At 42.2% G+C, this 17,618-nt stretch overlaps 2 protein-coding genes across 4 annotated transcripts in view; both read left to right on the forward strand.

Annotated features, from left to right (window-relative positions):
• Positions 1–1,542: 1,542 nt before the first annotated feature.
• Positions 1,543–15,206, forward strand: TSGA13 (testis specific 13; the record flags this gene model as incomplete). The annotated part of the gene is made up of 7 exons (XM_082661425.1): positions 1,543–1,571; positions 3,420–3,498; positions 5,366–5,437; positions 6,324–6,530; positions 11,052–11,191; positions 11,762–11,889; positions 15,037–15,206. The coding sequence occupies 7 exons, from the start codon at positions 1,543–1,545 to the stop codon at positions 15,204–15,206; spliced, it is 825 nt and encodes a 274-aa protein (XP_082517551.1).
• A 355-nt stretch (positions 15,207–15,561) lies between these two features.
• COPG2 (COPI coat complex subunit gamma 2) overlaps positions 15,562–17,618 on the forward strand; it is a 130,791-nt gene continuing 128,734 nt past the window's right edge. The window contains exons 1-3 of one of the 3 annotated variants that reach the window (XM_082662549.1): positions 15,562–15,676; positions 16,835–16,887; positions 17,450–17,530. In XM_082662549.1, coding sequence (XP_082518675.1) covers positions 15,640–15,676; positions 16,835–16,887; positions 17,450–17,530 — 171 coding nt within the window. In that variant the 5' untranslated portion in view covers positions 15,562–15,639. Of the gene's footprint in view, positions 15,677–15,932; positions 16,043–16,834; positions 16,888–17,449; positions 17,531–17,618 lie in introns of those variants that run through there. The other 2 variants (XM_082662550.1, XM_082662551.1) reach the window with 2 other exon arrangements.

Genomic DNA, 17,618 nt, shown 5'->3' on the forward strand with positions numbered 1-17,618 from the left:
GCAGACAAAGAGCACAAGCCTTATATCCCCCCAATTTGTTGGCTCCTACTTATTTTAGTTTCAATATACATGTGAGCTGGATTCACAATTCCAGAAAAACTAAAGGTGAGAAAAGGGTGAAAAGCTTATTAGTCTATTTCCCTTGAAGGGAAGTTTCAGAGGTTAACTCAGTCTAGTGATAAACTCTAGATAGTCATATTTAGGGTTTGTGTCTAGACACTCAAACTAGACATAAAGCCTGAGCAATCACCTATCAAAACTATTAACATTAATATAGATCTTTCCTCCAAACCCATAGGCTTTTTAGGAGCTTGGGCTAATAGGCCTTAACAAAGCTCTCCTTAATTGTCAGGGCCCCCATTATTTGATCTCATCCTACCTCCCCACTTTTATGTCTTATCACTTCAAACAACAACAGCAAAAAAATAAAAACAAAATAACCTTCCAGTCAGGACTAATATCTGGAAAAGTATGATTATATTGAGAGGGGAGGTATACATTAAAGGATGGCTACTCTTCCAAATTTCTCCCACAACTGACACGTGAATTAATTTTATTTCAGCTCTTTATGTAGGTAAATCTCACCACTGTCATTGAATTAGAACGTTACCTTTAAATCATTTGGTTAACTCTATTTTTACAGATGAGGAAATTGAGGCCCCAAGAAATGAATTGACTTACCTAATATGTTAGCATGTATTTGTCATTATTGTTTCACATTTAACAATCACTTTCTCTTCCCTCCCCACATTTACCAACTAAACTTAAGTTCTTGAGGGCAAGGATCATCATGTCTTGTGCATTTTCTGCCTTCACAATGGCATCAATAAGTCTCCTCTTGTTTCTCACACAGGATCAAGAATGGGGCTGAGCACAAAGAATATGCTAAGAAAAGAATGTTTGGATTGAACTGAACCCCTGCAGAACGTGGACTATTTAGAGGCACTGAGTTTGGCCTCTGGGTGAATATTTGCCTTGGGTTGGCCCACTTAGCAGTGAACAGTAATGGGCCAAAAGAGACAGGCCAAGTGTGTAGTCTTTTTTGCCCAACCAAGTTATGAATACCTTCTTATACAGACTCATTTTGTAGTCCATATCACTTTGAAAAGTACTAGTCACAGAGTAGACACTCATTAAAAACGTTTTAATTGACTTACTGTCCTTGGATCAAAAATCAGATCTTGATCTGTGCTTCATACAGCAACTAGAGTAGCTTTACCAAAAGAAAAACGCCAGGCTGTCAAATATGGACACTGCTGGGCTGAAGAAGCATTTTTCATGCAGTTCTATGCCTTAACTTGGCCTTGAACAAGAGTATCTGGGATCCTGTGCTGCCTCTTAGATACCAAAGAATCATTTTGAAAAGTGCTACAATAAAGCCTATAATATAGTGTTAATTATTAGATAACTTAAGGTAATAGTACACATCAAAAGGGCACCAACTCTACGATGTTAAGTGGGGGTGAATTTATTTTGGTCTACCCACAATGTGTCACCCTCTCTCCTGGGGACTATTTTTAAGACCTCTGGCCTGAGTTAATGATGCAGCTGGTGGCCAGCAATAGATGGAAGTGAGCCATCCTTGGATGGGATTTGATCCTGGATTTGGGATTATTTATACCATGCTATAGCCCGTTGACCTATCAACTACATAGCTTGGCCATTTCTACTTTTCTTGTTTTGGTCTTTACTCTGCCACCCTCATTTTTAAAGGAGAGAGGTTTAGTTGAGGTAGTTCCAGGGTCCTACTTAATTTAAGCTAGTTTAACCTCCAAAGAGAAAGCAGGCTATTTATTTTAAGTAACCCAATCTTACTGATGAGCATCCTTCACTATGTTAGGGCAGTAAATGGGTTTAGTAAGAATTGGTCAAGGAATCCAAAATACTTTGTTACTAAATATTGCAACTTTTGCCCTTTTTCTCCAAAGGGAACTGGTATCTGGGGAAGAGGGAGATGGGAAAGTAAATGAAAGTTTAGATTATGAGAATATTTGCCACTGATGATTGTTTTTATTACCTTAATTCTAGGTAGGGAAACTTAGATGTGGTTGGGTACATGAGGGAACCAGTAATCCAAGCATGGTCATTAAGAATTGGAAATTTAGTTGGGAAGTTCCACTAACTGTATCCCTTCTCATGGAATCATTGGCTAATTATTGGCAAGGGCAGAGCTGTTTCCATGTGGAGAAGAGTATGCAGGTAGACATTCAAAACAGTAGGTGGTCTTTAAGGGTATTATGATTGTCCAGTTGCCCAAAAGAATTTGCCTAAGCAGTCTACTAGGCCAGTTCCTTGAGTGGTCTAAAATCCCTATTTTTTTTTTAAATTGAGGTATAGTTGATGTACAATATTATATAAGTTTCAGGTATACAACATGGTGATTCACAATTTTTAAATGTTATATTCCATTTAAAGTTATTATAGAATATTAGCTATATTCCCTGTGTTGTACAATATATCCTTGTAGCTTATTTATCTTATACATAGTACTTTGTACCTCTTAATCCCCTACTCCTATCTTGCCCCTCCCCCTTCCCACTCCCCACTGGTGACCACTATTTTTTGTTCACTATATCTGTGAGTCTGTTTCTTTTTTGTTATATTTCCTAGTTTGTTTTATTTTTTAGATTCCACATATAAGTGATATCATATAATATTTGTCTTTCTCTGCCTGACTTACTTCACTTAGCATAATACTCTCCAAGACCATACATGTGTCGCAAATGGCAAAATTTCATTCTTTTTATGGCTGAGTAGTATTCCATTGTACATATATACCACATATCTTCTTTATCCATTTGTCTGTTGATGGACCCTCAGGTTGCTTCCATATCTTGGCAATTGTAAATAATGCTGCTATGAATATTAGGGTACATGTATCTTTTTGAATTAGTATCTTCAGGGTTTTTTTTGGATATATACCTAGGAGTAGAATTGCTGGGTCTCATGGTAGTTCCATTTTTAGTTTTTTTTTTAGGAACCTCCATACTGTTTTCCATAGTGGCTGCACCAATTTACATCCCCACAGTGTATGAGGGCTCCCTTTTTTCCACATCCTCTGCAACAATTGTTATTTGTGTTCTTTTTGATAATAGCCATTCTGACAAGTGTGAGGTGATAGCTTATTGTGGTTTTAATTTGCATTTCTTAAAACCCCTATTTTAGAAGAAATCAACTTATTAGTTGTCACCATGTCTTCAAGAGGTCCCACTTGATTAACTCTTCACACTGAAGAGCCCAGCATGCAGGCTGAATAATGAGTCCTGTTCTTTACTACCCATACATACGCAATCAGTGATCACCCAAACTGGGCTCTTCTAAGTCATGTCCCCAAACTTCATTGAGAGAGGTTGAGAACATGTAGAAGACCAAGACTCTGAGTAAGAAAAAAATAATTTGATATTCTGCCTCTTTTTCAGGTTTCAGTATGGCAAATCAAAGACTTCAAGAACTAGCCCAGTTAAATTTGAGAAAGAAACAATTGTTGATAGTGATGAGGTAAGAAAGAGCATTAGCAATGTTCACTTATAATCTTTCTTTGGAATTGCTTAGACTACTTTATAAGCTGGGTCTCACAAACTTCCTGTTGAAAAGCAAAAAGGGGTCAAGATTTATATAGAAAGCAACGTTAATTTACCTAATTTTATGAAAGAGAAACAGAGACATAGAAAAGGGAAGAGACAGGGACATATCAGCAAAGAATCAAAACCCAGGGACCAGAAATCTATTTTAGGGGATGAGCGAGTGTTAAGCCCTGACTTAAACTTGATTTTGTGGTCACTTCTTGCAACAAAACTCCTTTGGATAGCTTGGTTGCTTCTCAAGGTTTATCATATTCAAGTGAATTTTCCAGGTCAACTTTTATTTCATCAGCCAGAGATAGTACAATTCAACATAAAACTAAAAACATACTCCAATTTGGACATTCTTATGGATTTAGTCAACTACTGGAGACTAACTTGGAAACAAGATGCAATACCTTAGAAAAATTTGGGAGTAAAAACATTTTTCCCAGAGACTTTCCCCAAAAAATTAATTAAAAAAAACAACTATAAAGGAAAAGTCTTCACATCTTCTCCCAAATAAATTTTCCCGAGACGTCTGTGATTCTAAATATATATGTCATATCTGTGAAGCCAGTTTTTCAAATGTATTTTTGTTTTGAACAAAGGGACTTCAGTTTTACAGAAGGTAACACAAATGAAATCATTGCAACTTTGGATTTGTCCCCTATTTCATCCCAGCATTCCTAAAAGAATGTATGGCATATCTCTGCTAATCCTCCCCACAGTCCTCCTCCAAGCCCTGGAAATTGCCAACTCCTGGCATTTTCCTCCCCTCATCACACAGTTCTGTCCCACTCTTACTATCTCCCTCTTCATTCACCTTCTTGCCGCATTCACCTGTTCAGTGTGAGTTCCCTTTCTTCTGAATCCCGGCTTACTATATCACCTCCTTGGGGGCATGGCAATCTTTAGAAATGCTCATCCACAGACAGGATTGTGCTCTTTATCTGATTCCTGATTAGGCCAAGCCCGAAGGAGATAACTCAGAGCTTTTATCTCCTTGTGTTCTTGTCCCTTTGATTTATCCTTAGATAACCTGGGGCTAAGCTAGAGGCCAGGCAACAGCCCCGGGGGTCAGCAGAAGGAGATGGAGGAGGTCCAGCAACTCTACCACCAGACATGGCACTCAAGCAATCCACCAATCACCAGCACCACCACCAGCAGAAAAACACAAAGTGGTAGACAGAAGGGTTACCAAAATTCAATTACTTTTTGCCACATTTCTGGAAGAATCGTATGTCACAGAAATATTCAAAAATGCAGACTGCACCATTGTTTCTCCCTTTTGTGTGCCGCCCCCAGCCCCGAAAGCAGTTATCCCCCAGGCTTCCTTTCACTGACAACCCTTAAGTTATTGCCCTTCTGTAACTTGTTTTTCTCCTTAAAGGTTGTTTTGTTTTTCACCTGATTTTGCATGTTTTGTTTTGTTTTTTACCTGATTTCCCTTCTATAGAGATGGAAAAGGCAGAAGAAAGAGGTGTGAGCTCTAGGGATGATTTGTCCCGGTCTAAACTTTGATGCTGCCCTTGTCTATTTCACCCCTTCACTTCCTAACAGCTCCTAACATTTCACAAAGCTGGTCCACATTTCCATGTACAAGCTACCCTGTCAGGGTGCCTTAGAACCTAGCTCTCCATGCTATGACTCTCATTCCAGAAACCCAGGGTGCAGAGCATGGAGTTCTTCTCACTTAATTTAAGTTAGAGACCAGATTTTAGCCAGACTAAGGTGAGGTAAGGAATGGAATATTGTTTAGAATAGGTACAACTTGAAATACTAATTTTGATTATTGTCTCTAGATTTTTGATGCAGTCGGGCAATCAAAATTTGTTCCAGAGAACCTTCACCATTACACAGTCCATCCAAATTTGGTAGGTGATAAAAGCATTCCCCCAAGATCTCCAACAGCAAGTTTCAGCTGAGGCCCACTGCAGAGTATCCCAAGTGCCTCCAAGTGTCACCAGCTTCTGTGACTGTGCATCCTCCTAGGACAGGGAAGCAGAGCTGTCTCAGGACACTGTTGGGAATGGTGGTGAGGGAGGAGGGCGGGACTGGGAAGAAGGTGGTTCCTGCAGCTGATTTTTTTTTTTTTAATTGAGAAAACATATTTCGAATCAGGAAGTGTTCTGTTCTCTCCCTCTCCCTTCCTCTCTCTCTAATCCTCCACCTTCCTCCTGCTGATGGAAAAGCAAGTTTAGTGGGCATGCCCCTTCCCCCACTACATCTTAAGTGACATGCTGTCTTTTGTGACTGCTTTTCCTTTTTTTAACTTTGTGCTTATTCTGCATATTAATGTGGTTGTGCCTGTGGAGAAACGTTGGTGGGTAGGAAGATGCAGATAAGGGCTGTGTTGGCCCCCTCAGGGCTCTCTGAACTAGGAGATTTGGTTCCTGGCAGTTTCCCTCCTCTGCCTCAGAGTGAGTTGTAGAGAAGGCTGTTTAGGTTGAACATAGAAACTTCTGCTTGTCCTGTTTTCTTGGGCACAATGTTGGGCACAACTTTTCCACAGGAATGAAGTCATCTCGCTCCTTTTAATGTGGAAACTTTTCCATCTCATTTCCCCAGCCCCTTGGTCTGTTTGCAGGGAAAAGCTCTGAGAGAAGAAAGGGACAGAGAGCTTCAGACATTTTCTATTAAACCCAGCCCCTGTCCGGCTTCTACCCCTACCCCACAGAGGCAAAAGATTAGCCAACTGATTTGTTAATCTGCTCTTGAACTAATCCCTTTGTCTCTCTGGAAATCTTTCTGTCTGCTCAGGCCCAGTACTATGAGCCTTTGAAGCCCACTGCACTGCATAAATTCCTGGCTCGAAACAGGAAAATTCAAAGCTTCGCATTGAAAGTAACAGAGTATGATCAGGATAAGACCTTACTGATTATGACCAACAACCCACTTCCCTGCTCAATCGACCATCAAGGAAAGGACACGACATCAAAATACTTTTCCAGTGAGTTACTGCTCAAGGTAATGGCACCTGGGGAAGTTTCCTGGCACCCTGAGTAAGGATCCTGAAGAATTAGGAGTTAGCTTGAAGAAGGGAGCTAACCTAACGTGGAAGATGGTACTCAGGACCCAACCTCTTCCTTCTTATTCTTTGCCATATGCTTCACCAAATAGAATCTGAGAGCCTGGGAAATACTCAGAATCAGAATTGTACAAACTTCGGTCATGAAACTTCATTACACAGAGAAAAGAGGGTCTTAATTCAAAATTGTTCCTCCTTGGTCAAAGATATTTAGTTTGTAATTAACAAAGGGTAAACTAGCCACTGGCTTTCTAGTTGAGTATAAAGTAGCAACAGATAAAACAGGAAATGACAAACAAGGAACAGAAACGAATATCAAATTGGGAAAGGGGTAAAGGGTTATGCTCTATACCCACTGCTCTTGGGTGTCAGAAGGGGAGAACAGAAAATTTACTATCACAACAGCCAGATGTTTGGGACTTTGTTATACACTAGAGAAGTTCAAATTCAATTCAATAAACAATTACTGGACATACACTAAGCTAAGAACTAAAATATGAAGATGATTACAAGACAGTTTCTATCTTGAAGGAGCTTGGAGTCTAACAGGAGAGACAGATCAATAAATGAGATATAAAAAGTAATTATTATATACCAGGATATATGAATAATAAAAGAATATACAAGATACACTAATATACAGTAGAGAACAGTATCTTTATTGGAGGAAAGGAAGTAATCAAGGAGGTTTTACAAAAGAGGTGACCCCTGTCCGAAAAAAAAAAAAAAAAAAAGGAGAATATTCCAATCAGTGGGAAGGGCAAAGGCTTAGAGACATGAGAAATTGAGGAGCATTTAGGGGGATGTAAGAGAGTAAATGGCAGGAGATAAAAGGTAAAATCAAATTTGCATTTTAGAAGACCTTTTTAGGAAGTTGAGAGAAAGGTGTATTAGTTGTGGAAGAGAAAAAAATCAGTAAGATTAGTTATATTGTTACTACAATTGTCAAAGTGAGAGATGCTGAAGAATTGAATAAATCAATAACAGAGGAAATGAAGAAAATCAATTAAGAGATATTTAAGCATATGATCTAAAAAAGATCTTGACAGCCTTAAGAGTGGGCCTAATATAACAAGAAGAAATTAAATAAATGAAAGTGTAAATTAAAAAAATCTAATTATTACAGAAATTTGATGCTGGGAGTGGAATGATCCAAGACAGACTGTTATAATAAAATGTGGTCAATATGGAATTAGTATTTCTTATCAGCTAGATGGATGGCAGTGAGAGATTCCTTTCCAAACGGATGATAAAATGCTAATATCCAGTGGTATATGCTGACAAAGGAGTTAATTAATTCATTGCCTATGGTTCCTTGGGTCTCAGAATTTGTGCCATTTGGACATAACCTCAGAGGTTGTCTCTCATGGTAGTGGATAACATACACTGAGAGGAACAAATGTCAAGCCAGGGCTGCCTTGCTCAAGGTAGAGAAGGAAATACAAGACTATCACGTAACCCTGGTGCAAGAAGAGCTTTCTTCCAACAGCTGGCACTTTGTGAGCCTTCCAGGTCACATGTGGGACCTGATCATACTCATGAGTAAATTGTGGTACCAGCCAAATTGTATTAATAGACAGTATTAAGGCTCTGATTGTCAAAGACTGGCAGCATGGTAATTTTATGGGGCTATCTGGAAGAAGTCCAAGAAGATGGAAATGCCCAATATCTAGAATGCCTCTTTAATATTCATGCTGCATCCCTTTCTCTTACTATACAAATGTGATAATCTTTTGTGAGCCTGAGATTATGCACAAAAGAAGCATTCTTTTGCTACACCCAGACATGTGTATAAGAAGAGTGTGGGTACCAGCAATCAAGTTGAAGAATGAACCAGACATGTTTATCACAGAGATTGTTATACTCACTGCCCCTTCTAAGTGACATGGCCCTACCACAGTTTGTGAAGAATAGGATGCCCCAAAAGGTCCTATTCTGAATAACTAGACTCAATTCTCTATGCCTACCTAGGACCAGAGAAGGCCACCTGATCCAGTGAAGCAAAATTCATAGGCTGATTAGTGACCTGTGGTGTCGATCGGTACCTCCAAATCTAACCAAACAAACAAAACCCAAAAACCAAACCAAAACCTAAACCAACTAACTGATGCCAAAATGTTGGCCTCTGTACCACCAGCACTGAATTAAATCTCGGAGACAGTTTTGGGTGAAGTGGAAAAGAATAGCTTTATTGCTTTGCCAGGCAAAGGGAGACACAGTGGGCTCCTGCCCTGAAAAACTATGTTCCAAACCTGGGAGGATTTGATGAGCAGTTTTACAGTAATGGTTCAAAGGTTACTGATAAGATTAGGGTGTGTGCAGGGCCTGCACTCCTTTAATCTCAGGTGGTCTTGAGGAGCTTCTCTGGTCCCTTTAATCTCGCCTCAGGTGGTTTCTTACCTGCTCCTCCCTTGATTAGCGACTGTTCGAACCTTTCCCTTTTGAACTCAAGGAAGGTCATGGAGGCTGGAGGCTGGAGTCTGTTCCCTATGAACAAGAAATGGGGGACAGAAAGGCTTCTGTGCCCAGGAGCCCCACAGGGTCCTGCTCGGTTTTGTAACTTATCAACAACCAAAATCCCTGAGCTAATCATATTCTTGCTCCCAGGCATCTGAATTGGGAAAGGAAAAGACTGAGGCTGTGGGAATAAAACGTGAAAGGGCATGTAGAGGAAGGCCATAAAAACGTCAAACCATGAGGAAGAAGGTAGGGGCAGCTTGAAGTAGAAATGAATAAGCAGAAGCTGTGGGTAGGTAAAAAGATATACAGGGTAAAGGTAAGGAATGAACACTAGAGACAGAAGGAAGCAGACAGGAAGAAAGTAGGAAACGTGTTAATGACATAATGCTAAATGATATGAGACAAGATAGACAAGCTCATGCAGTAGTGGTCCTAGATAGTGCTGCCTTGGATTCCAGATAAGTTTTTTATTTTTGTTTTTCTGCTCTAAGGTCTAGCTCTGCTAAGGTTTCTGCTCTTTTGTGGCCAGATTATTAGCTGTGTCTTAGGTCCTAGGCACACATGCTGCTACCGTAAAACCCCTATTAATTGAGGTAACTTAAATGAATTCCTGTTCCTCAAAACTGGAAGACTTTAAAGAGAATGAGTACAGAATTGAAAAGACTTGGTTCAGCAGCAAGCATTTCTAAAAAAGAGGTTTGAAAATTCTGAGCAAAAATGTTCAGTATGGGTCAATTAATTAGTTTGGTTATTCCTTCATTAATTGTCATTCTTTTATTCATTCGACAAATATTTATTGAGCACTTACTATGTACCAGGCAACGTTATGGGGTAGTAAGGATCTATCAGTGACTAAGTCAAAGTTTAATTCCAGTGAGGTAGAAGACCATAAGCAAGCCAACAATCGCACGGATAATGTATAATGTGTTAAGTGCCCCAAAAGCAGGATAAGGGAATGGAGGGTGATGGGTGTGAGTGGTGATTTTAGATAGTGTAGTTAGGGAAGGCTCTCAGAAGCAGCAATGACATTTGAATAGAGACTTTAATAGGATATGTCCTGCAGTTGCTACAGCTAGCATATTGTTTTCATTTCAGATTGCCACACATTATATAGATATAATTATAAACATAATGTGTAAATATAAGTTGTAACTTTCTCAAATGAGTGAAAATGAGAGAAATCAGGAGAACAGTGAACCCAAAGCCATGTCATATGAAAAAAAAAAGTTCAAAATATTGGCAATGTTGAGCCTGGAAGAGAGAGGGCGCTCAGGGGGAACGTGATAGATTTCTTCAAATTCTTTAAGGATTCTGTGGAAGAGACACTAGATTTATTCCGTTTGGACTGTAGGGTAGAAGTTACAGGGGATAGCAATCAGCTGATCAAAGATTAAGCAGGCTGGGTTTTTAGATATAGGAAGATGGACCACTTGACAGTGTTACTATGGAGGGAATAAGAGTGTCAGATGAATGGTTAGAATTGATGGTCTTTAAGATCCTTTCTGAAAGTCTTTGATTCTATGACTTTAATAATGATGAAATTATTACCTCACAAAACATCCCATTCTGTGGCCTTTTCACTGCAGACAGAGAATGGGATGTGAATGAGACAGCCATCTCCAAGAAAGGTGGGTAGAATCCCATGGATCTATTCCCCAATTTATTACCAAATGTTTGGTTTCCTAAGCAATTCACTAGTTGAATCCTTCACAAAACCTGGGAAATTTTTCTTCCATTTACTACAAACGGCTAGTGGGCAAGCTTAATTGATTACTTAGGAAACTGACCTAACTTTGGACAAATCGTCTGGCTGTGAAACCAACAGGTATTAGCCCACCCAGGGAACTGTTTTTTCTTTGGGTTTCTGCATCCCTACTTCCCTCTTCGGCAGGTTTTGCTGCATGATTTTAGGGGAATGGGAGCTTAGCCCAGGAGCTTAGGTCAGTAAGTCCAGGAGACTCAGCTAACTCCCTCACTTACTCTTCTTCCCTTTGCTGCAGGAAAGTCATCAGCACAAGCCCACTGAGAACTTCTTCCTACCTCTGATGTATCAGAAAAAAAAGTTAAGATCTGGGCTGAAACCAGTCTTCCCTGTGACACTGTTGGAGGACCCTAAATCCAAGAGAGAACAATGGTTTAGGTGAAGTCCTGGATCTTTCTTACCTTTTCCTTATTCGTGTCACTATCTCTTTTCAATATGATTTAACAAACACTTTTCGGTTGTACGGAATGTGGACAACTGTGTAATAATAGGACAACTTCCCTACATGATCCCCAACCACACTTCTACCTTAGCAACAGAGAAACAGTAATGCAAAACTAAAGTTTTTCACAAGAATGATTTTCAAGAGTGAAGACAAGTATTCAAAGGTCCATGCTTTGAGGAAGCAACAACAAAAAATTTCTCTCGGTGCCTGTTAAGGGTTGTGATATAGGAACAATTTGCTATGTATGAGATTTGATTTGAAACTGGTTATAGGAGCAGCTTATATCTTGTTTAGAGAGGAGAGAGGAGATTCTGGAGTTCCCTCATAGGTTTACAATGCTAGGTTCTAGAAGCATCCCTTCCACTGAACAATACTCCCGCTCTGTACCAATGAACACCCTCAAATCCTACTGTCCTTTCTTCTCCTCCAGAATCTGAGAATGCAGTGAGTGGTTCCATTAATCCCTCACCCTAGGATCTACTAAATGAACTTTCTTTGTTAAGGTTTTCCACGGACGAGGATTTCAAGAGTGAAGGGAAATATTCAAAGGTCTGTGCTTTGAGAAAACAGAAAAAAATGTACCCTCAGCTCAACTTTGCTCCAGTCTGTAAAAGAGATCTGAGGAGTGACGGTAAGGTCCTCTCTATCAAAACAATGGTTTATGGGATGGAGCTGTGGGCAGGAGGGACAAACTATGGGGACGAGAGATAAGGGCAAATCTCTCCTGGAGGTTCTGGAGACTAGTTTTCCTTTTAGCATGGAAGCCAAGAACTGATAGAGGCCCAAGTGATGCTAGGCTTTCCACCCTGCTTCAATCCTCACATTTCAAGAAAGCTCTAGCATAGTGTTTTCCAAACTACATCACCTACCACTTTACTAGTTTTGGTCAATGAGTTATTTGCCCTGTTATTTACTGAATGTTTTTCTTTCAAATTATTTTTTTGTCCTAATTAATACTATATCATTGCCATCATGGGTTTGATATACTAATCACATGGGTTTTTTTTCTCTTATACAATTCTCCCAAACATTTAATCAAATTCATAATAATTACATTTTAAAAATTAATTTATTTTGGCTGTGTAGGGTCTTCGTTGCTGAGTGTGGGCTTTCACTAGTTGCGGCGAGCGGGGGCTACTCTTCGTTGTGGTGTGAGGGCTCCTCCTTGCGGTGGCTTCTCTTGTCACGGAGCACGGGCTCTAGGCGCGCAGGCTTCAGTAGTTGTGGCACGAGGGCTCAGTAGTTGTGGCTTGCGGGCTCTAGAGCACAGGCTCAGTAGTTGTGGCGAACGGGCTTAGTTGCTCCGCGGCATGTGGGATCTTCCCAGACCAGGGATCGAACCCATGTCCCCTGCATTGGCAGGCGGATTCTCAACCATTGCGCCACCAGGGAAGTCCCATAATAATTAAAATTTTAAATGTTTATCTAAGTATCACCTAAAACTACCCAGTGGTACGCATATCACACTTCGAGGAAAACTGTTCTAGAAGGGCCAAAGGATAAGCTATGCGTCTCAGAGGTCCATGAGTCTCTTTGGGGTTGAGGCAGGACATGGCGTGGAAGAGGTTTGGGATAAGGTTGTAAGGAAGGGGTACAACAAAAACGCTCCTCACAAATTGTCATTCATTTAGCAACATTTATGGGGCACTTACTCGTGTTGGATATTTATCAAGCACCAATAATAATAGCACTTTCCATATGTAAGACATATGGATGGGCCAGGTCATGAAGGGCTTTGTATATTTGTATAAATAAGGGCTTAGGTTTTATCCAGCAGGCGGTTGGGACCCACTGAAAAATTTCAGAGCACTGAACACACATTTGTGTATTAGAAGTATAATCGATGGCTCCCCAGACTTCACCAGCCTATGGCTCCAAGATAAGGTTCATTTCTCCTACAGGACTGCTCTCCTCGAGCAGTTTCTGGAACTCCCTAAGGTATGCTTCCCTGTTCTACAAGGCCATCCTAGCGATTGCCAGCCATCCTCAGCTCAAACAGTCACAGTTCCAGAGGTATGAGGTCATATCGTACCATCCCTTACCTGGCTTCTTCAAGTGTCTCTGCTCCTTCTGTACCTATCTGCCACACCACCTGACATCCCTCCTGCCTCTCTTAACTCCCCATATACAGCTAAAACCAAGCTGTGATATTAAATAACACTTCATAGATGTGAAGAAAAATTAAAGGCTGGCAGAGAGTCATTTATCTTGCTTTAAAAGGGGACACTGTTAGGCTCAGCCTCAACCCCCCCTCAGTCCCTTCATACTTCCCAACAGGCCCCCAGCACATTATCCATTCTTGGGAGTCTCTTGGCTTACCAGCACTGTCTCTGCCTAGGCTCCTAATACCCTTGGCCCAAGGAAGGGGAAAAGGTAGCTCCTTCCCCTAAGCCTGTTTATTTTCAGCCCCCAGAATAAATCAGTAGGAACATCTATTTCCTTCAAGGGAAACTCCACATGGAAAGCAAGCTTTGAGCTTTATAAGCCAGATAAGGCAAACATAAAATAGTACATTTAGTCAGAGCTAAATCTTAAATGATACCATACGCAGGATATCAGCAGTTCAGCTTAAATCTATATTGGAAGGAAGAATTTCTCCAGTCTAGAATCTAATCTGGATTAGAATTTCTCTGATTTTTCAAGGGCATGATTCTGTTAAGGTATCCCAGTTTACATTTCTAAACAGAACACTTAACATCTCAGTCTGCAGCATTTATTAGAATTATGGTGACTTTACAGTTTCCCTCAAGAAAAATGAGTGGATATATACTTATGTATCTAAAGGGCCCATTATTGTGCTTTTCCTAAACAAAGACAATCCACTGTGAAGTTGAAACAGTGTCTCTACTTCAAGTAAAAGAGAACCTAGCAACTCCTCCTTCCATCAATAATTTTCCATGTTTACCAGGCATCCAAATAAAGAAAGATTACACAGAGAATTGCTTGCTTGGTAAAAGATTACCAGGCCATGAAGACTGGTTAGGAGACTGTCCAAGAAACAAACAGATAGGACCTGAATTAAGGTGACAGCAGTAGGAATAAGAAAACAAACTTTTTTTTTTTTTTTTGCGGTACGCGGGCCTCTCACTGTTGTGGCCTCTCCCGTTGCGGAGCACAGGCTCCGGACGCGCAGGCTCAGCGGCCATGGCTCACGGGTCCAGCCGCTTCGCGGCACGTGGGATCTTCCCGGACCGGGGCACGAACCCGTGTCCCCTGCATCGTTAGGCGGACTCTCAACCACTGCGCCACCAGGGAAGCCCAAGAAAACAAATTTAAGTGATATTTACAAGGCATAATACTTCAAAATGGGGGGGGGGGGAGGGATGGGAGCAAGAAGAGCCCACAACGGAGGCGTCCAAGAAGGGCATAAGTTGAAAGAGATTCTGGAAAAAGTGATGACAGTGAAGCCAAAGGTAGAAACAGTTTCTTAGTCACACTCTCGGACAGGAGAACTGAAAAGGCTAAGAGGAACATGAATATACAAGTGAAAGTTCCTTCACTTAGTTAAGCGTTATGTAAGCGTCAAAATGGCCACAGATGGAATCGTTCGAAAGGGGTGGGATTAAATAGGGAAGACCCTAAACTGGTGGGTGTTGATGAAGGGAAGAATTATAAAGAAGGTTGGAATGGTAGTCCGTGGTCCAAAACCTATCCTCTTGCTCAGAGTAAAGAGCAGCTTTCTCGGCCCTCCGAGCGGATCTCTTTTTACGTCTCACATTAAGTGTCCTAAACCCTCTGGAAATCCACATTCACGAAGGTGCCCTGTGCTTTGTTGCAGTCTCCAAGAAGTCAGGGAGCTCCCTGCCAACTTCCCAGATGATTTGGGAACCATTAACCCTTTCATCACTCCTGGAGGAGAAGCCCACCAGAACTGCGCCAGGAGAGAGCGCGTTCCGCAACGGAAGGGCCCAGCAGTGGATTATAAAAAACGCCAGTGTCATTAAATGAAAACAAGCCCTACATGCCCCTCGCCTCTCTCCAGAGACTTAGCGGCCTGGAGAAGTCGCCATTTAGGGCGTGCCAACCAAATAAAATCTCATTCTGCCCTCTCCGGGCGTGGGCTGCCGGGTCGCTTGCAGGGTGGGCCGTGGTGAGCCCCCTGCTGCGACCTGTCACCGTAGGGGCGGGGACGCGGCCCCGGGGAGCCCGCCCTTGGCCCCGCCTCCTCCCGGCTTGGGGAGGAAGAGAGGGCGTGGCCACGTCCCCTGGGGCTGAGAGCGGTCGGCGACGGCCGGGGAGGGCGGGCCTTCTCTCCGAGTGACGGGACCGCGGCCCAACCGGCGCCAGAGCACGGGGCCGACCTTCCTGCAGCTTCTTCCGCTTGCTGGCTGCGGCGCCTGGGACGGTGGCGGTGGGCTTGGGCGCTGGGAAGTCGTCCAAGATGATTAAAAAATTCGACAAGAAGGACGAGGAGTCTGGTACGCGCGGGGCGTCTGACGCCCACCCTCAGCCGCGGGGCCCCCTTCCCCTGCCCGCCGCCACCTGCTCTCGGGGACTGCGGACCTGGGGGCGTGGGCGCCGGTGTGCCGGCGGGCCGGAGTTGGAGCCCAGCCCCTCCTCCGACCCACTCCTCTCCAGCCGGGGGCCTGCCCCTAGCCCCTCCCCCGGGCGCCGGAGCCTCCCCTCAAGTCGCGCGCGAGCGCCCGGGCGCTCGCGCGCAGCCTCGGGCTGCTCGGCGGCCCCGCCCCCAGCCCCCTCCTCCGGCTCAGCTCCTCGGAGCCACCTGCTCCAGTTCGCCAGGGCTGGGCTGCCCACCAGAGTCCGGCCCATGGCAGGTGGCGGAGGTAGTGAGTGTGCGCTTGCGAGAGGCGGGGTGGGGTGGGGTGCTGGTAGTGCAAGGCCCACGGTGGGTCTGGGATTGACGGGACTGAGTGTGTTTGTGAACTTTGTGGTGTCTGTACCTTGCAGTCTCCCCGGGGACCTCTGCTTTGTCCACTTCCGTGCGGGCAAGCCTGCTCCGTGGTACCTAGCTCGTTTAATACTCAAGCATCCAAAAGTGAGTTGCATCTTGATAGCCGTCTTTGGTCCAGAGTAAATGAGGAAGATGCCAAGTCACCTCAAAAAACAAAAAGAAACAACCCCCCCCCCAAAACCCTCAGTGATTGATAGCTGCTCTAAGTGTGGTCGAGGGTTGGGTTAGTTAACCTCTGTGGCCCCTTCCAGCTTGACATGTATCTAATTCTCTGATAAACTCCTCACAGTAAGTGTTAGAAACACATAAAATAGTGCTTTCCTTTAGGGAAATCCAAAGGACCCTACCACAGTCTCATTAATTTTAGTTGTATGGACATGACAGATATTTCTAACATTCATGTAAAAAGAAGGCAGGGAAAGAATACACTCATTTCAGGCAGGGTTTCTGCAAAAGAGAAGTACAGGATCTTACAGGATAGCAGACAGAGCTAGTGTCAGAAGGATTTTAATCAGTTTGTATGCATATTAGTAATGATTATCACTGTGAAATCCAAGTGGTCACTTCACTTGGGTGAAATTTCCCAAGCATTCAGTACCCTTCTGTAGAAAGTAAGTTTGTGTAGGACAACTATTAAAGACATTTTTTTCCCCCCGTAACATAGGTAGTGGCTCCAATCCTTTTCGGCATCTGGAGAAGAGTGCTGTCTTACAGGAGGTATGGCTTGGAAGTATAGTGTGTTTTTTTCTTTTCTATTCCATTTTAGAATGGGGGACAAAGAGCTCCAGAATGCTCTGATACAAAATAAGAATTAAGGAATGCAACTGAGTTCAAAGAATATATACTTGAGGGAAAAAGAAGAGGGGTTACTTGTCATAGGAGAGTCTAGAGCTTATAGAAATGCAAAAATATGTAGACTCTGTCACATGTTGAGAATTTTAAATAAAACACCAAGGAGGTGTTTAGTGCAAGGTTATTGAAGGAAGTTATAGATATTAAGCCTATTGTATTCAAATGATGTAGATAAATATTGTGATTCTTACTTAATAGATAAAGCCCACAAGTTGAAGTAGCAGACCTAAGGGAGTGAATAGTATAGAATGGAAAACCTAGGCCACATCTAATAATTTATTATATAACATAATAAGTTGAAAACTGTAAGCAACATTATTTGGATACTGTGATTAAAATGTATAATAGTCTTTATTTAAGTTGATTTTCTGTAGTCTGTGATAGCAAAGATAGAAAATATATATAGCAATGTTTTTTGTTTCCACAGGCTCGTATATTCAATGAAACGCCCATCAATCCAAGAAGATGTTTGCATATTCTTACAAAGATTCTTTACTTATTGAACCAGGTAAATTATTTTGATTTTCCTCAGATTTGTGTCCTGGGATAGAAATACATAACATGCAGTGAAGTACTTTCTGGCAAGTGTAATTATT

The sequence above is a fragment of the Grampus griseus genome, assembly GCF_964374135.1.
Source record: "Grampus griseus genome assembly, chromosome: 9".
Taxonomy (NCBI): domain Eukaryota; kingdom Metazoa; phylum Chordata; class Mammalia; order Artiodactyla; family Delphinidae; genus Grampus; species Grampus griseus.